The sequence below is a fragment of the Berghia stephanieae genome, chromosome 2, assembly GCF_034508935.2.
Source record: "Berghia stephanieae isolate SIO BIC M18660-M18661 chromosome 2, UCSD_Bste_1.3, whole genome shotgun sequence".
In the NCBI taxonomy this organism is placed as follows: Eukaryota; Metazoa; Mollusca; class Gastropoda; order Nudibranchia; family Aeolidiidae; genus Berghia; species Berghia stephanieae.
Genome location: NC_088361.1, coordinates 64056420 through 64074086, shown reverse-complemented (window position 1 = coordinate 64074086; position 17667 = coordinate 64056420). Strand labels below are relative to the sequence as shown.

Here is a 17667-nt window from a genome sequence, read left to right as displayed (position 1 = left end):
ATAATACAATTTATAATATCCTGCTGTGGGATAAAATTCAATAGGCAATGAAAATGCAGATAACCTATCGTGGGATAAAATAACAGCCAAAGAAAATGCGAGAATGGGAATAGGACCAATTCAGCCAATGAAATCGAGAGATTATCGGCCAATCAACAAATTAATAAGTCTGTGTGGTGATTATGAAAAGCTATCAGTTTTTGCTTGATAATGGCAATGAAAAGGAAAATCCACCCATACACAACTTCAACTTCTGGCTGACATTTATGGGAAGCTGCTATAGCAGCTATCAAGATAATATGCTGCTTTGCATAACATCTTTCTGAAGGCGCTTCCTTATTTGACATCATTGCTAATGCTGAGGACATATAAAATGATTTCTGGTCTTCAAAATCAAACCACAATTACTGACTTTTCAAAGTCAAATTAAGTGAAAATTTTAAGGGCCACCAAGTTTCCCTTTCATTTCACTGAAATATCAACAAAACGCTTATATCAACAATTTACCACGGTCCTGATGATTTTGTGGGGGCAGGTGGTTTCCTTATTAAGGATAATACTAATACTGTATTTCTGTTTAAGAAGATGTTTTTTTTCTCCCTCTCTCCCTCTCTCTCTCTCTCCCTCTCTCTCTCTCTCTCTCTCTCTCTCTCTCTCTCTCTCTCTCTCTCTCTCTCTCTCTCTCTCTCTCTCTCTCTCTCTCTCTCTCTCTCTCTCTCTCTCTCTCTCTCTCTCTCTCTCTCTCTCTCTTTCTTTCTTTCTTTTTACGAAGTTTAGAAATTGTCTCAATGTCTCTCTAAAGCAGGTGAGAGGGTTTCACAGGTTCTTGGAATATTCTTGGAAGCTCTTACTATTTTTTTTCTAAACCAGTGAAAAAAAAAGATATGCTTATGAAATAATTTGAGGGGAGTGTGATTGACTGAAACATATTAGATAAATATGTTCCTTATGTTTGACTCCCATCATATCCTACTTTTTTCCACCAGCATGTCATTCACGATTGATAACTTATTTACTTTTCCATGGCCTGTGCTTCTATGGACACAAACCGGTAAAAAATGTCAACCTCTGATGACCATGAGCTCTTTTTCCCTCTATGTAGCCACTGAGTGTTAGCAGAGCTGCCAACCTACCTTAGAAAATACGGAATTGTACGCAATTTTAGTGTTTATACGCTTGTACGCTTTTCCCCCAAGATTGTACCCATTTTCAGTGTACGGAGTCACTTCAGTTTTCTTTAGTTGTAATAGCCCGGATGCTCGTATCGCTGTTATCTTAAGCTTGCTGGATCGTTCAAATTTGTATTCGATACCAATTCATTGCTCTATTATTCTATAGTGAACTGTTTAGTCCGATATCATGAAAGCGAATATTCATCGTTAGCCCGGAAGTCTGTTTCAAGCTTTTACTTTTTGGCCGAGTTTCTTTGTTCAGAGTCATTCTCTTACTTTCACAATGGTTAGTTCCCGTCGATTTCAGGATTGTACCCATTTTTATGAAATCTCCCCCATTTTGAGGTCCCATTGTACCAATTCTCATCAGATGGGGTTGACAGCTCTGGTGTTAGGCTTTCAATGTGCCCATATTGCCACACATGGCCAAAAAAGACTGTTTGCCTTTTTCTTATGGTTTTCACAATTTGGATGGGTTTCCTTATTCTATACAAAACTTCTACATTTGTTATTTTATCTGACCATTTGATGTTTAGCAATCTTCTGTACAACCACATTTCGAAAACCTCGAGGTGGTTTTGACATTCCTTGTCTAGAGTCCAGGTTTCAGATGCGTAGAGGAGAAACAACAGAATTTGATTTAATATTGGTGGCAGAGATGACTGGTCTTAGATTTTGGAAGGTGTATTTGGCGATCGCTATTCTTTGCTTTATTTCTAAAAAATCTCTAGCGTTGTTTGTGATGGTTGCACTTTAACTTGTTTGATGATTTCCACTTTGCTGGTGAGGTGAAAAGATAGATCTTTGTTTTGTTTGTTAACAACCATGCTCTCGGTTTTCTTGACGTTCAGCAAAAGTCCCTTTGCTTTGCTACCAGCCACTTATTTGTCGAGTATGATCTGAGGGTTTTCTGGTGTATAAGCCATAAGAACTGCATCGTCTGCATACCTCAGGCTAGTCAAATTCTCATCTCTAACACAGATGACTGGTACTTCTTCAATTTCACAGAATATTCTATCAGTATACGTGTTGAAAAGGTCTGGCGATAAAACACATCTTTGTCTCACTCCTTTTTTAATATTAAAATAATCTGAGGTCTCATTGTCCAATCTTACATGTGCTGTTGGTTCCAGTACAAATTTTTCACAGGGTAGAGGTCATCATGCTCTATTCTAATGGATGTGAGTACTTAAAAAATGTCTTTATGTTAAATCGAGTCGAAGGCTTTTGAACAGTCCACGAAGCTTTTGAACAGTCCACGAAGCTTTTTTGTTTCTCAATAGACCTTTGTAATATTGTTTTTTATGTGAAGATGGCATTCACAGTACCTTTGATTTTCACGAACCCGAATTGTTCCTGACCAATCTCAGGTGGAATCTTATTCCTCATTCTTTTCATTATGTTGCATAGGAGGATCTTTGTGATCTGGCTCATTATGCTGATCGTGTGGTGTTGATCACAATCTAATGCACCTGCTTTATTTCTGGAGACGGACCGTGTCAACTCATTTGGTAAGATGCCTTTGTTGTAGATCATATTAAACACTTTTGTCAGTATGTCTATTCTGACATCGCCCAGTGCATCCAAATGCTCAATTGAAATGTTATTCTGTCCAATGGCGTTTCCTTTCTTCATTTCTTTGCAAGCAGACTATCTCATCTCTCATGATTGTTGTACCTCTACCGTTCTCTGGCAAAACTTGGGGGGGGGGGGGGGGGGGGGGGCATAAGTTGCATCGTTGTTCATGACTATGTTTCCATTTGCACCTCTTAAGCAAATGACTTTGGTGATAAACTTTTTTCTTCCAGTTAACTTTGCAATCGAATCATGTAAGAGCTTTGTGTGAGAGTGTTTTTGATTTTCTATTTTCTTGCATTCTTCATCAATGAAGCGTTCCTTTGCTTCTCTGCACTCCTTTTTATGATTTCATTGGCATTTTTATATTCCATGCTGTTTCTCTTTAATTTGCTCCTTTCGTCTATTTTTTAAAGCATTTTATTTGTCATCCATTTTAGCTTCATTTCACGTGGTCTTACTAGGAAGATGTCTTCCATGGGCTCCTTGACACACTTGGATATATCATTCCAGTGCTTGTCAATATCTTCTGTTGGAATCAGGTCTTCCAGTTTTTGTTTCACAGCATCTTTGTATTTTTCCACGGTTGGAGCATCTTGTCTTAGTATATCAATTTGTTGTTTTGGCTCTTGGTTCGAAGTCTTAATCATTTTCAGCTTTAATCTAAGACCACATTTTATAGGTTGATGGCCACTGTTGCAATCTGCACCAGGAATGGGCTTTGCTATTTTAATACAGCTCTTAACTCTTAAATCTAACTGAATGATAACTAGGTAAGTAATAAAAAGTAAAAGTTAATTTTATTGTGTTAATATTAATTTATAAGGTAAATAAAATAAATATGCTTTTATACATTTTTATTTACTTTTATACAGGCAAATGAGATAGCATTCATCAACAGCTTAGAAGCCCAGAATAGACGTCATGAAATCATGTCCAAATACCAAGAATCTGATGCCAGACTTCAAGAAATAGCGGTGAGAGCACAAGCAGTTTACCCTTTCAATTTTTATGTTTTATTAATAAGTAGTCATGCAAGTAAAAAAAAATTATAGTAGAAGCATGATATTTTAATAAAGGGATTATTTAGCCTCCTTCAAACTACAAAAGTTGTAAATTGACTGTAAGGCAAAAAAATAATGTTTTTTAATTGTCTAAGTAGATTTGATTCTCTTCATTATATAAAGAGACATGATACCTAAACGACTAGTTAAACTAGAATTCATTTTTATCGGTTGAATTGAAATTTGTCACCCTTATTATCCTTGCCAACAGGAAGAGAGACAAAGAAGGTTAGAAGAGAAGCAGGCCAAAGAAGCAGCTGTGGAAGAAAGAAGGAAAGCATTAGAGGCTGACAGAAAGGCCAGATTGATCAGCATGCAAGAGAAGCGGAAGCAGAGAGATGCAAGGATTGAATTCCAACAGCAAGAAAAAGAGAAAGAGAGACGAGAGGCTGTCAGGGTGAAGGGAAGGTTAGTTTTTATATCAATATTTATGTCGCCTGAGAAAATTTTTTTCATGACACAGTTATATGGAAACCTCTGAGTTTCATTAAAATTTTCTTCGAAGTGGCAGATGAAGGGCCATTCTTTGTTATAGTAGTGGTACTTGAGCAGAGTATTTGGTTCAGGTTATAATAATGTTGAAGAACGGGTCATTTATATATATATATATATATTTCTCTCTCTCTCTCTCTCTCTCTCTCTCTCTCTCTCTCTCTCTCTCTCTCTCTCTCTCTCTCTCTCTCTCTCTCTCTTTTTTTTTTTTTTTCTCTCTCTCTCTCTCTCTCTCTCTCTCTCTCTCTCTCTCTCTCTCTCTCTCTCATATCTTTCCTAAAACTTGACTGTATGAGAAAAATGGGTCAATTCAATTGCTTTTGTCCCCTATGCACATCATTTCTTTTGAATTAACATGTCACATGTTTGTATTATCATAGAGAAAGAGAAGAAAGAATCGCTGCTCTCAATGCACAACAAGAAGCTCAAAAACAAGAATTGCAGAAGAAAATTCAACAAAAAGTAAGCTGAAATGCAATTCCTCATTTTTTAATTATCTATAGCACAATCTAAAATAAAACTGTCTTTTTCATGTCCATGAGTTGATTTTATTTATGTTACCTTTTTATCTATCCGAATATAAGTTCTTAAATATTAATATGTTGTATATAGAAATTTTTTTTTTTTTTTGGTACAGATGAGATGGATGAATCAACTATTTTAAAAGCACAAAGTCTGTATATTTAAGAATGATAAATTTTTGAAATCTATTGATTGCAGTTTTCTTTCATTATTTCTTATTAGCAAGATGAAACCAATCAAAGACATGAGGAATACTTACAACAGATTAGAGGTCGTGCTTTTGAGATGAGCGTGATGAAGCACTCAACAGAGGACCACAATGATGCACCTAAACTTACACCATATGACCACAACAAAATCTGTGTTATTTGTAATACTTTGGTAAGATTTCTCTTGTTATATAAATTGAACTCTCAACTAGGGTATAATCGAAATGCACAAGTATTTTTTGTTTTATTACCAATCTTGCAGCACTGTTTTGAATTATCTGGATTTTTGAAATTTAATCACAGATTATGCCAAAAAGTAGAGAACTACAATAATCCAGTCAAGATGGAATCAGTGTTGTGACAAGTGTTTTGGTTGCATCAAGAGTTTGGTAGTTACGGATAGATGAAATTCTTTTAAGTTGATAGTTCAAGGATTTACAAAGATTAGAAACCTGTTAAACATAGACAGATCACTCTCGAAAAGTACACCTAAATTTTTTACAACATTCATAGATTTTACATTGTGCCCATTTATGTTCAGAACAACAGAGGGTTGTGTGACTTTACAGCCATTATCTTTGAAATTTCCACAGAGCATAACCTCTAGTTTTCTTATCATTTTTTAGTTTGTTTAAATTCATCCAATCTTTAACTGCCTCTATACATCTTTCTGTTTTAGTTATATGTTTAGGGAAATTCAATAAAATATCTAATTGTACCTTTGTACAATTGTACTTTACGTCGGTGTAAAGGTGAAATTGCATGTCATGCTCTGTGAAAATTTGCAACAACGGTAGAGTGTATATATAGTAAATAAAACAGGACCAAGAGCAGAGCCCTGGGATACACCATATAGAAGAGGGGTTTCTCTGGAAAAGCATTAATTAATTTTGACATCTTGTTTCTGTTCCTTTGATACAATGTAAAGTGATTTCTTGTCTTTCAATAAAATCATATGGTCGATGATGTCGAATGTCGCAGTTAGCAGACAAACTTTCTTATCATCTTCGTGGCTCAAAAGGTTTTTTTAATGGGCAGTTTCTGTACTGTGGCAAGCTTTGTAAGCTGCTTGGAATGTTACATTTAAGTTGTTTAAATCAATATGATGCAATAATCTGGATAAAACAATTTTTTCCAAAATTTTAGAGATAAAAGTAAGATTTGAAACGGGTCGGTAATTACTAAATTCTTTTCATCAAGAATTGATTTTTTAAAAAGGGTCAATGGATCAATGGCTTTTTTGTACAGATTAGGAAATACACTCTGATGGAGAAAATATTTGTTATAGGTAATTCAAGGACATCAATACAGGATTTAAGAAGGTAGGTGAGTAGAGGATCCAAATCACATGGCTTTAAAGGACTGGCGAGAATAATTGTTTGTACTTCCTCAGGTGTGGCTAGTTCCAAGAAATCGAGGGTGTCCCATAGAAGGGAGCATGTGTGGGTTGAGCTCCTGGGTCAAAAGATGCACAGATTTTTGAAATTTTATCACTGAAGAAATTTGAAAAATTTGATGCCTATTTAAAATATATTCTGTACAAGTTAATTTTATGAATTAAGTAATTTTAAAACTTTGCTTAAAAGAAATATGCTTCCCTAACCAATCCAGTCAAATATGTGAATTTCATAAATGCAATACAAACAAAATATTTTGTTTGTACTATATATACAAACTTTTTCAATTTTTTTGTCAAATAATATGTTTGTACATCTTCTAAAACTTTCAATTACTCAGAACTTTAACAGAAACATCCATACAATACTACAAAATCCCTTGGCTGATAGCTAGAACATGCTTTGAAAAATACTTGAATTTTAGTTTTACCAAGGAATACTTATAGATTGCTGAGTGTGCAAGGCAATACTTTTAATGTTACCAAGACATTAGAAATACCATACTTGATGAGGTTAAATTAAAGCTGTTGTCATATTACTAAAGTACTTTGTATGCTAAAATGGAGATTTTGTGTATGGATTGATTTGAATTTGTCAAAAAATCTGTAATTTAAGTAAAGGTAAAAGATAACTTTATTTAATTGTTGTCAAGAGATATGACGTGTTCATTCCCCAACCTCTTAATATATCATTTATAGAAGTTCCTGCTCTCTAAGACTGAGTGGTTTTAATGAATGAGATATTTTCAGTTTGATAATGTAGTTATATTAAATGAAATTTTCGATTTTATTTATTTTCCTTTCTAGATTTCATCAGAAGTTTATTTATTGAGTCACCTCAGAGGAAAGAAACATCAACAAGCATTGAAAGATCATAACTCAGGAATGGAAATGAGGAAGGAAGAGATTGTAAGGAACCAAGAGTTTATTAAATGATGATAACCCCCCCCCCCCCCCCCCCCCTTCCATCCTAATGTTAAAAAATATACTGGAATGTTATCTAATTGACCATTCAAGAAGTGTTCATTTTACACATTTGTGATGTGAATCTAAGGAGTGCAAATTGATATTTCCCTCGGTGATAGCTTATAATCAAATTAACTCACCATTACAATGTTTTTATTGCTTTTATTTTTTAACAGAGATTTGTTTATAAAAATGTACATTTAATAATTGTTTGTTATTCAGGCCTATATTTTGAATGTTTATCTCACTATTGTATAGGAAGAATATGATCGACTCTATATAAACAGTTGTGATAGTGAATTTTAAATCTCAAAAGATTAATAAAGTATGTCTTATCTTATCCATCTCCTCTTTTAATGGTTTATTGTCCCTAATCTTCTGTAAAAATAGATTTGTTTCTTCTTCTTCTTCCTTTTTAAGTCTGTAACTTCAAATTTTGAAGATTCGACAGACCACAGTATTTTTCTTTAATTGGAGATTCCACTATTCCACTGTCTCAATGTCAATGGTGAATTAGTATAAGTGGGTATCCACTCTTTAGTGGGGAACCATAAACTTGGATGTCTTCCTCTTATTTTGTTGAATATCACCAAGGGGTAATTTGACTTTGGCGTTTAGGCCTTTGCAAAATATTGTTACTTTGTCACTCTTTCTTCACTGTTGTTGCTGTTCAAGATCTAAATCAACATTCATGTTTTTTAGCTTTGTTGTTTTGATCTATAAATTTCACTGCTCTGTTTTGTATTTGTTCGATTTCTTGGATTTCTGATTTGTGGTGAGGGTCCCAGACAGAGCTACTATATTCTAGTGTAGGTCGAACAAAGGCTTTGTAGCACTTTAGCACTGTCATATGTTTCCTCTGAGGAATCCTAAGGTGGAATTTGCTTTTTTGCATATGTTTGTAGCATGATCTTTCCAATTTAGTTTGTTAGTTATTGTTACTCCTAGATATTTCGCCTGGGTGGGGATCCTGACCTCCCATAGTGGGCAGGGAGGTACATGCTGGGTCTTCTATTCCCCCATACCCGTTTTCCAATTGTTTCCTGTTATTGTCTTGGAATGAGATTACTTAGTTTTGTCCTGACCATTGCCGGGGTTCCTTTTCTGGGAGGGAAACAGTCGAATGTATAGTTATAGTCTTGGGAGATGATATTTTTTTCCTTGTAAATCATCTCTCAGTTATGCATTGTATTATGTTTAGTTTACATATTATATTATATGATTTGTAAACATTTCAGTGTATTCCTCTTAGTTGGGACCTGTGTTTGTGTCTGGATGAGACTTTGAGGTGATCTCAAACTAAGTACTTTGACGGTGTGCTCTTGGAATCTACATCTGTTCCCTATTTGAACCAATTCCCCTTTGTCTCACCTTTTCTTTTGTGCTTTAATTGTAATTCTAGAACTTTTTACTATCCCATTTTCTTCCTTCTTACTGGCGCTGATATGACCTTAATGTGTTGCAAGCGCCTTAAAACCTTTAAAAACAAAAAACAAAATAGATATTTCGCCTTGCCCAATTCTTCTGGCACTTCTGAGGATGGAATTCCATGTTATTTTCTATTTGTAAACTATCTAGATCGGCTCGAAGAATTTCTGTGTCACATTCAGTTCTTATTGTCCGATATAGAAGGCTGTCATTTGCAAACAATCTCAGTCGGGTTCCTGGTGTAAGTCTTTCTGTCATATCATTAATGTAGATTAAGAATAGGAGGGAGCCGAGAACTGTGTCCTGAGGAACACCAGACACCACTTGGGCTGACTCTGATGACTCACCATCCACGACAACTACCTGTCTTCGATTGGTTATGAAGGGCATAATCCATTGAAATGTTTTTTGTTTTTTTGGTATTTATCTCCATAATTTCAATGACAATGTATGATGGTGGACTTTGTCAAAAGCTTTGCTGAAGTCTAACAAAATGGCATCATTTTGTAATTTTTTATTTGTTTTCTGCTAGGTCATTGATTGTTGTGATTAGTTGTTTCACATGACCTTTTTTTCCTAAAATCATTTTGTGATTCTGTTAAAATTTTGTTGACCTCTATATGATTCATAATGTTAGAAAATATGACGTGTTCCAGTATTTTATTGGTACTTGATATAATAGATACTGGCCTATTTTCCCTGCTTTAGTTTTTTCTCCTTTTTCGTAAATCAGTGTTATTTTATCTTTTTTCCAATCATCATTTACTTTCCCTTGACTAAGTGAACTCTGGAAAAGCATGTCAATATAGGTGCTGGTTCGTCTGAGCAGTTTTTCATTAATTTTCCTGGTATATCATCAGGACCAGTTGCTTTGTGTTCTTTAATTGCATTTAGAAGTTTTGCGACACCTCTCTCTGATATTTTGATGTTCTCCATTATAGGTATGTCCAAATTGTCTTTGTCTTGTGAAATATGATTCTTTGTTATTGTTCGATTGAAGAAAACTGAAGCAAACTGGTCATTCAATTTACTTGCCTTAATTTTTTTATTGAAATGTTCCGTTATTGTCTTTGAGTGTATCAATTCCACTTTTGTATCTGTTTTTACTTTTGATATGCGACCAGTTATTTTTTTGTTGTTGCTCCCATCAACATACCTTCTGTGGGCTCTACGGAATTCTCTTTTGAGTTTCCGCTTTGATCTTTTTGAAGTCGTCTTTTGCTGCTTCAGAGTTGGGATTTTTGGCCTTCAGATACATACAGTTCGTTTTTCTTTTTAACAAGTCTTTTTGTTTGTGTGTTAATCCATGATTGGTGAGTTTTTGAAGTTGTAATTTTTTCCCCTTCTCATCTAAATCAAAACTTGATTGTGTCTTGTGTTTTCCAGGAAAACTTTAATCTGAAACACATCATAGATGTTCCAGACAACAGCAACCATCCCAAGATCGTGACAGAAAAAGAGAGAATCAAGTCACTGAAGAAGAGGTGCAAGAAACTGAGGAATAGGATGGTCAGCAAGTGAGTGTTTGTCAGCAAATCTTGGCATTCATGCTCACTGTCACATGTGTAACATTGAATTGAGTAGCCACTGTGCTTAATTTTGTAGCAAAGTCAATTGACATTGGGTGTAGTCAGAGGCTAGAGTAGTGACAATAATAATAAAGTTTGATCGTGGTGTTGTGCCATTCAGATATTAATCACCCAGTGTCAGATGAACAAAAAGGTTGCTGAAATGTACTGTGTATGTAAGGAAATTTTGATAGCATGCTGGGGGGAGTAAAAATGTACCAGCTAGCATTGTGGAACCATAAATGGGCATATTTACTTTTGTTTAATGGGAATGAATACTTCTTTTTGTCAACCCATATAGACTCTTTATTACTTATTTAAAGTTGACTCAGGAGTTGAAGGCTGTACTTTGATGCTTTTATTTCTTTTCATTTAACCTTCTCTGCATATATGTGTGTGTGTGTGTGTGTGTCTCCATCTGCTTTAATATCACTTTTGGAATTGGAAAAAATGGAAATTTTGATCTTCCACGAGGTACATGGTCAGGTTGCCACTTGGCTCTTCTTGTCCACCTTTTTGTTTTATCTATTCTTTTCTTAAGTGCTTGAAAGTAAACTTTGCTTGTGTTAATAAATCTAATCTATAATCTTTTTTTTCTTCTTCCTTTTTGAAGGCAATGACAATGGTCTTAAAGTGTCTCAAGCCTTTTCAAACTTCTTTTTTAGAAACTCAGACTTTCTTCATTTATCCACCAGAAAATGAAATAAAGCATTTAAATTTTTAAAAAAGGACATAATTCTTTAAAAATAATATACACGAATGTTCATCTTTTTCTATTCAACAATTTCATTTATTTTATCTTGATTACAGGGGTCAAGAATATGAGTCTGTGATGCTGAACAAACAGCTTATGGTCGATTCAAATTATAAAACCAAGTAAGTAATTTCATCAATGGAATTTTTTTGCTTTATCTATTCATTAGTTCATTCATTTCACCCACCCATTTGTCAGAACATCCTGCGAATGCAATCGGTCTACTTTCCATTTGGGTTTTAAGCTTGCAGTTTTAATAACAGCTGTGTATCATCTCTGTGTAGCTGGATTTGGGCAAAATGATATTTTTAGTTTGAATCTTTTTCCTGGAGTAATTAATATAGATGAAACAATTGAACACGTTATAAAAGAAAAGAGAAGTCAATAAATCTAATAGGAAATATTATTATCTTCTCAGGATTGGAGATCAATTTAGGTAGGTACAGTAGTGACGTGATTGTCTGTTATCAAGAAACAGATTAAATAATATCCCCAAAAATCATTAAAAAAATATAGATATTAATAACTAAAAAGATTGCAACATTTGGTCTGTGTATTCCTACAATTCTATCTTTGGAAGCATACCTTTAGAGAAACGGTTTGTTGTGAAGTTATTCTGAAATAATTATTGTTATTTTGTTTGTTTTTATTTTTATTTTTATTATTTTTAAAGGGGATTCATGACAGGGCGATCAATGTTCACTACTGTGTTTCTCTTCTAGTATGTTGCATTAATATTATTGGTATATTTACCAATTACTTCATGCTTCATTCTTTGGGTTATCAGATTTCAGAAAACAATAAAGGATTTGAACAAATATTTACAAGCCAAGGAGACTGGTCCCTGGCCACAAAACAAAGTTTCAGCATTAGACAGAGCTCTTGGAGAGCTAGTCAGGATCCTAGATAAAAGGGTATGTCTTTATTGTTGCTTTATATGGACGTATTTTATTTATTTATTTTTATTTTTTTGTACAATACAAATGATTTAGATGGGGTCTATTGACCTCCTTAGGTGGGCAGCAGGTCACTTGCTGTGTCTTCTATACCCCTATATCTGTTTTCTGATTTGCTATCTGTCTTTGTCTTGGAATGGGATTACTCGGTTTTGTCCTGGCCCATGCCGGAATCCTTGACTGAGAGGGAAACAGTCAAATGTATAGTGTTAGTTTGGGGAGGTAATATTTTTTTCCTTGTAAATCATCTCTGCAAATATTTGAGTGTATCCTTTTATTGGGATCCTGTGCTGGTGTCTGGATGATACTTTTAGGTGATCTCAAACTAAGTACATTGATTGTGTGCTCTTGGAATCTACATCCGTTCCCTTTTTCAACAAATTCCCCTTTATCTTACCTTTTCTTGGGTACTTTAATTGTATTTCTAGAATGTATTGACAATCTCATTTTCTTCTTTTATACTGATGCTGATATGGCCTAAAGACAAAAGATGCACCATAAAATCTTGAGATATCAGCGCTCAGGTTCTTGAATATTATTACCAAAAAAAAAGGGCTTATATTACTTTTTTTTTCTTCTGTTTTTCTCATGTTAGTTTAATTGTTTTCTTTAGCTCTGTAGAATTTTCTGTTTCTGTATTTCAATGAGAAAACCAAATCTCATTCAATTAAGTGGCTGTCCATATCCTAAGAACATATCAGTTCTGACAATAATATACATAGAGGCCGGGTGGCCTGTAGATAAGTGTTCTTCATAGATCTGATTTGAAAAGACTAAACATATGTGGTACGTTGTATTTATAGTCAGGTTTTCATCATTTATAAAGAAAGAATTTTACCATCCTTCCATGTGCATTTCGTAAATTTATTTGCTAGCCTTTACTTTGTCTCTCTGTGGTACTACATGTGGGGTGTGGCCAGTTTCATAATATTTCTATATAGAAATTAGGGTCTGGACAGTATACGATGTATCATGCCATGAGTGACTGGGGATGCTTATGGATTGGCATATAGGAGTGAATTGGGGTGTCATCGATATTTTCTTAGAGGATATGTTAATTGTACTTGTCTTGAGAGAGAATGAAATCAGTCAAGTTAATGGTCCCATAATGAGGGGGAAAAAATGACATCGTCAGAACTTTCTCTCATTATAGTTATTGCTGCTTAATAAAATCTTGGAATGTTTGAAATTGATGTCTTTTATTATTTATTAATTTATTTATTTACAGTGCACTCTGGATACGTTGACGTTGCTTAAGTCGATTTTTACCCAAGTTGATTTTTTTTTCTTTATCCCTCCCCCTTCTTACTATATAACATTAGTAAAAAAAACCCAAAAAAACCCCACACAAGTCGATGTCGCTTAAGTCGATGTTCTTATCACTCATGACCACAATAAAATCACAAATAAACGAGTATTTCCATTGGTTAAAAAAGCTACTAGTAAGAACTTTCATTGATTAAGAATATCTGCGAATGATTGGCACACACTGATGTGATGTAGGTGCTTTGCCTGACGTCCGTGCTCAATGTACATAAGCATTATCGAATAGCTTTGCTTTATCCATCTCACATTTTACATCGTCACAACTTCAAGTTCAAGATTTTTTACTATTTTTGTTTGTTTGTTCTAATCCCAGGCCATCCGATGTAATGGCCCTCTTAATTTGTATCAATTTGATCAAGAATTCAAGTCAAGTCTACAACTACAATGGCAAACCTATTGCTGAAAAGAAAGATCTAGCTGATCAATGCATTTGAAAAGTCTGGTATGCGACAGAAAATCAACGCAGAGGAAATCGGCATTCCAGCCATTTCTGTCTCAACTATTTACAAGAAGCATGACCTTGACCTAGAAACTCCTACCCTTCTTCTTTTCCCTGAATAATTCCACTTATTTGGTCTGCATTCCACATTCAAGGCAAACATTCCGCTTTTCAGCTTTCCAATCCAGGAAATTAATAAAAAAAAAACTAAAAAAAACCTCTAGTAAAAAAAAAGTGAGCTATGGCTTATTTCGTCAGCATCTCCTATGGTCAATCAACACACATTTTGTGTGTCTGATTAGTCCCTTCAAAGTGTGTGCAGCTGATGTCAAACCCCATCACCGCCGTGAACATTTTTTATTCTCTATTGTCTTCTGGCACTTTTCTACTCACTTCATCTCTTGTTGTTACCAACATAAGTGCCTGCTCCACTCACTTTTCTGAATTAAAAATTCACCCCATATACCGGATCATACTCAATGTCTCAATTGTTTCTATGTTGTATGTTTGTGTTGAGAATATTGGCTATTAAGCTTAACTGCTGGCTAAATACTTCGCGTTGGTTGTGTGTGTGTAGGAAACGCGGTCTCCAGTAGTCGGTGAGAGAAGGCTCTAGTAATGAATGACCTGAGTTTGAAACAAATTTTTTGGGGTTCGTGGATAGCTCATACGGTAGAGTCACGCTCTCACCGGCCAGGCGGAGTTGTCGTACCAATAAGGTCGTGGATTCAAACCCCATCATCGCCTCGAAAATTTTTTATTCTTGTTATTATTATTATGTTGACTCCAATATATGAAGTCAATGACCTACGTAATATATGTTAGCTGGAATCGGTATTATTATTGAGTAGGGTCAGCTTCTTTCCCCATTTAATTTTAGCCCTGTGTATTTGTGTGTGTGTGTGTGTGTGTGTGCGGCACGGGAGTTTGTTTGATTAGGTGTGTGTTGAGGTGGGGGGGGGGGGAAGGGTCCTGACAATGTTAAATTTAATGTTTCATTCAATGTTTTGCGCTGAGACTGTCAGGACCTGTGTGTCCTCTATTATTATTTGACCCCCTTTTTAGTCTTTACACAATCTGCACATTTTTAAACATTTTATATTTTATCATTTGAATACTTTTGGATTGTCTATTACATTTTCTGTTGCAAAGCATGTCATAGTCAGTGATAGTAAGTTGACTCCGCCTTTTTATCTCAAAGTCTGCTTTTTATGTATTCTGCTTCCTCTTTTGGTCTATTGGGGGTAGGAGCCTCTGATGACCACTACATGAACCTCTACTTCACTGGTCAATTCAACGCGACCAAGCAACATCAGCGAAAAACGCAAAATGAAGGGCCAAACTTATTCTAGATCGGCTTCCTTTGTTCACATGTATTTTTGCTCATTTTGGTTACACTCCGGTTAAGTTGATTTTCAGTTAAGTCGATTTTTTTCCCTGTTCCCCTGGGCATCGTCGTATCTGGAGTCTACTGTATTTATTTATTTATTTATTTTTTAATTTATTTATCTTTTTTTATTTTAACAGAATGCAAATGACCAATACTGTTTCCGCGTTCTTGGAGGGTTTACTGCCCTAAGCCGCCTATTATTGACAATTGATGACATCACCAGCACCCAGTCTTGTGTTATCCCTCCCAAGTAAGTCAACAATAAATGACAACCAACTTTAATGATATTACAGTGTTTAATTATCAATTAGTAGGCCATTCGTGGTCTGACTGATAGATTATTTACTCTCTCTCTCTTATCCCATGAAAGGTTGTTTTGCTTGTTTTCCATCAGCACAATTTCTTTACATTTTTGAAATGATACTAAGCAACTAGAAGGTCTCCCGTCTATTTGGGTTTTTAAGTCATGTATTTATGTTTTAATTGTTTTTTTGTTGTTGGCTGAAGAAGGGTTTTGAGCTCGAAATATTCCATGATTGGTATATTGTTCTTTTCTTTTTGTTTTTTTTTTAAAGCTGTTATATTCATTTGTTTATTTACATTTTTGCCACATTTTGCATCATGCTCCCATGATTGAAAATATTTAATCTTCTTCCAGGTCATTATGCCTTGTATGTGATGTGTTCAAGCATGCATGTAAGAACCACTTTGAAAATTGCCACTACATGCTCTTCAGCAACAAGATTGGAGCTTTGGTTGATCATCTAATTATAAAAATGAATGTAAGCGATGTAAAATTTGGACTAGATTTGTCTATTTTTCTTTTTCTCATTTCTCTCCCACTTTTATGATTACTTAAGAACTTAAATTGATTAGACTAATGAAGTTATTTTTTGAAGTAATTGAATGATGGAAATCTCTCTAGCATTTAATTACTTGAAATTAATTCTAACTACCGGAAGTAGGTACCTTTAATTTTATTCCTTTAAATTGAACCACCACAAAACGGTGATTTTTTGTAAGGTCAAAATATTAGCATTTATTATGATTTTTTAAATTAGGCTAAATGACCATGATATCACAAAGCCTACATTCTGACACGATTTAAATTACTTTGATAACGGTAAGATTTTTGTAAGCAGAAATACTAAGGCATTAATAAAACAATATGACAATTCTTACCTTGAAAAAAAAAAAAAGCAAACGGGTCGTCTGCTGTTATTTGCTGATTAATGTCATTATACTTTTACTGACAGAATTCATCATTCAGTTCCTCAGTGATTAGAGCTCTTGATTCATACAAAAAACTGACCTAATTTGGAATCTTTGCTGAGTTGAACTTATTTTTTCTTATCTCCCCGGTTTACCTGACAGAGACCATATAGCTTAGTCTATGTTAACTTTCTTGGAAAGAAGTTTGCTATTGAATACCATCCTATCCCAAGAATGTTATGGTAGCACCTCTGACCAGCAATTAGGACGTTCGAAGTTTGATCCCCATTTGAGCCAGACTGATAATTTTGTGGATGACTTATTTCCTGCATTTTTCTCTCTCCTTTGTCTGACACTGTTTCATACACACCTTTTCAGATTTTTATTCCCAGAGCAACAATCATTGCTGTCCTTTTCACCTGATAGAATCTGAGATTAACATTGGCTGCTGAGGCCTCATGGCTTAGAATTATTTTACTATTACTCGTATTTGCAGTTAATATTTCCTTGTTGTCACCTATTCTTTCTTCCAGGTAGAAAAACATCGGTAGATATCATTTTGTTTACATCAATGCTTTAGCTTAAACTTACACTGTAGAATTATTTATTTATTCTATTTTATTTTTTTGAAAAATCATTTATTCATTATTCTGCCAGATTTTGATCCCTGATAGTCTTTCTAAGCCAAATACTTCAAGTGGTGCTAGCTCTCACTCCTCATCATCCGATGGCGGTAACAGCAGCTCAGGAGATTGCAGTCTCCCCTTTGACGCTGTGTGCTGTAGCATGATGCAAGTCCTAAACACAGTCCTGACATGTCTGTCCAAAAACAACCCTGCTAGTAACTGTAGCGAAGCTAGTTCAGAACGAATGACAGTCACTGGAGATGCTCTCACAACCAGGGGAAACGATATTGTAAGGTAAGTAATAAGGCAAACGAGATTGCTTTTGCTTTACTTGCTTAAGTGGGAATAAACAGATATTCAGAGATTTCTTGAACTGAACAAGTGTATTAGAGATTTCTTGATAAAATGGATCTCTTTGATATTTTATATATATATGGAAATATAACTTACAGTTAGCGCATGAGATACACCTGCTGCTCAACTTTTTCAAACAGGATAATTATCAGATTTTTAAAATTCATCATTATAAATTTGATTACAATAACCTTATCAAGCGATGACAAAAAAGTGCA

At 34.7% G+C, this 17667-nt stretch overlaps 1 protein-coding gene across 2 annotated transcripts in view; it reads left to right on the top strand.

Annotated features, from left to right (window-relative positions):
* Positions 1-17667, top strand: part of LOC144965327 (S phase cyclin A-associated protein in the endoplasmic reticulum-like) — an 88856-nt gene that overhangs the window by 16547 nt on the left and 54642 nt on the right. For both annotated transcript variants that reach the window (XM_078900561.1, XM_078900560.1), the window contains exons 13-23: positions 3623-3724; positions 4023-4219; positions 4684-4765; positions 5048-5206; positions 7238-7339; positions 10211-10341; positions 11203-11268; positions 11934-12060; positions 15395-15507; positions 15916-16039; positions 17127-17389. In XM_078900561.1, coding sequence (XP_078756687.1) covers positions 3623-3724; positions 4023-4219; positions 4684-4765; positions 5048-5206; positions 7238-7339; positions 10211-10341; positions 11203-11268; positions 11934-12060; positions 15395-15507; positions 15916-16039; positions 17127-17389 — 1466 coding nt within the window. The remainder of the gene's footprint in view (positions 1-3622; positions 3725-4022; positions 4220-4683; positions 4766-5047; positions 5207-7237; positions 7340-10210; positions 10342-11202; positions 11269-11933; positions 12061-15394; positions 15508-15915; positions 16040-17126; positions 17390-17667) is intronic.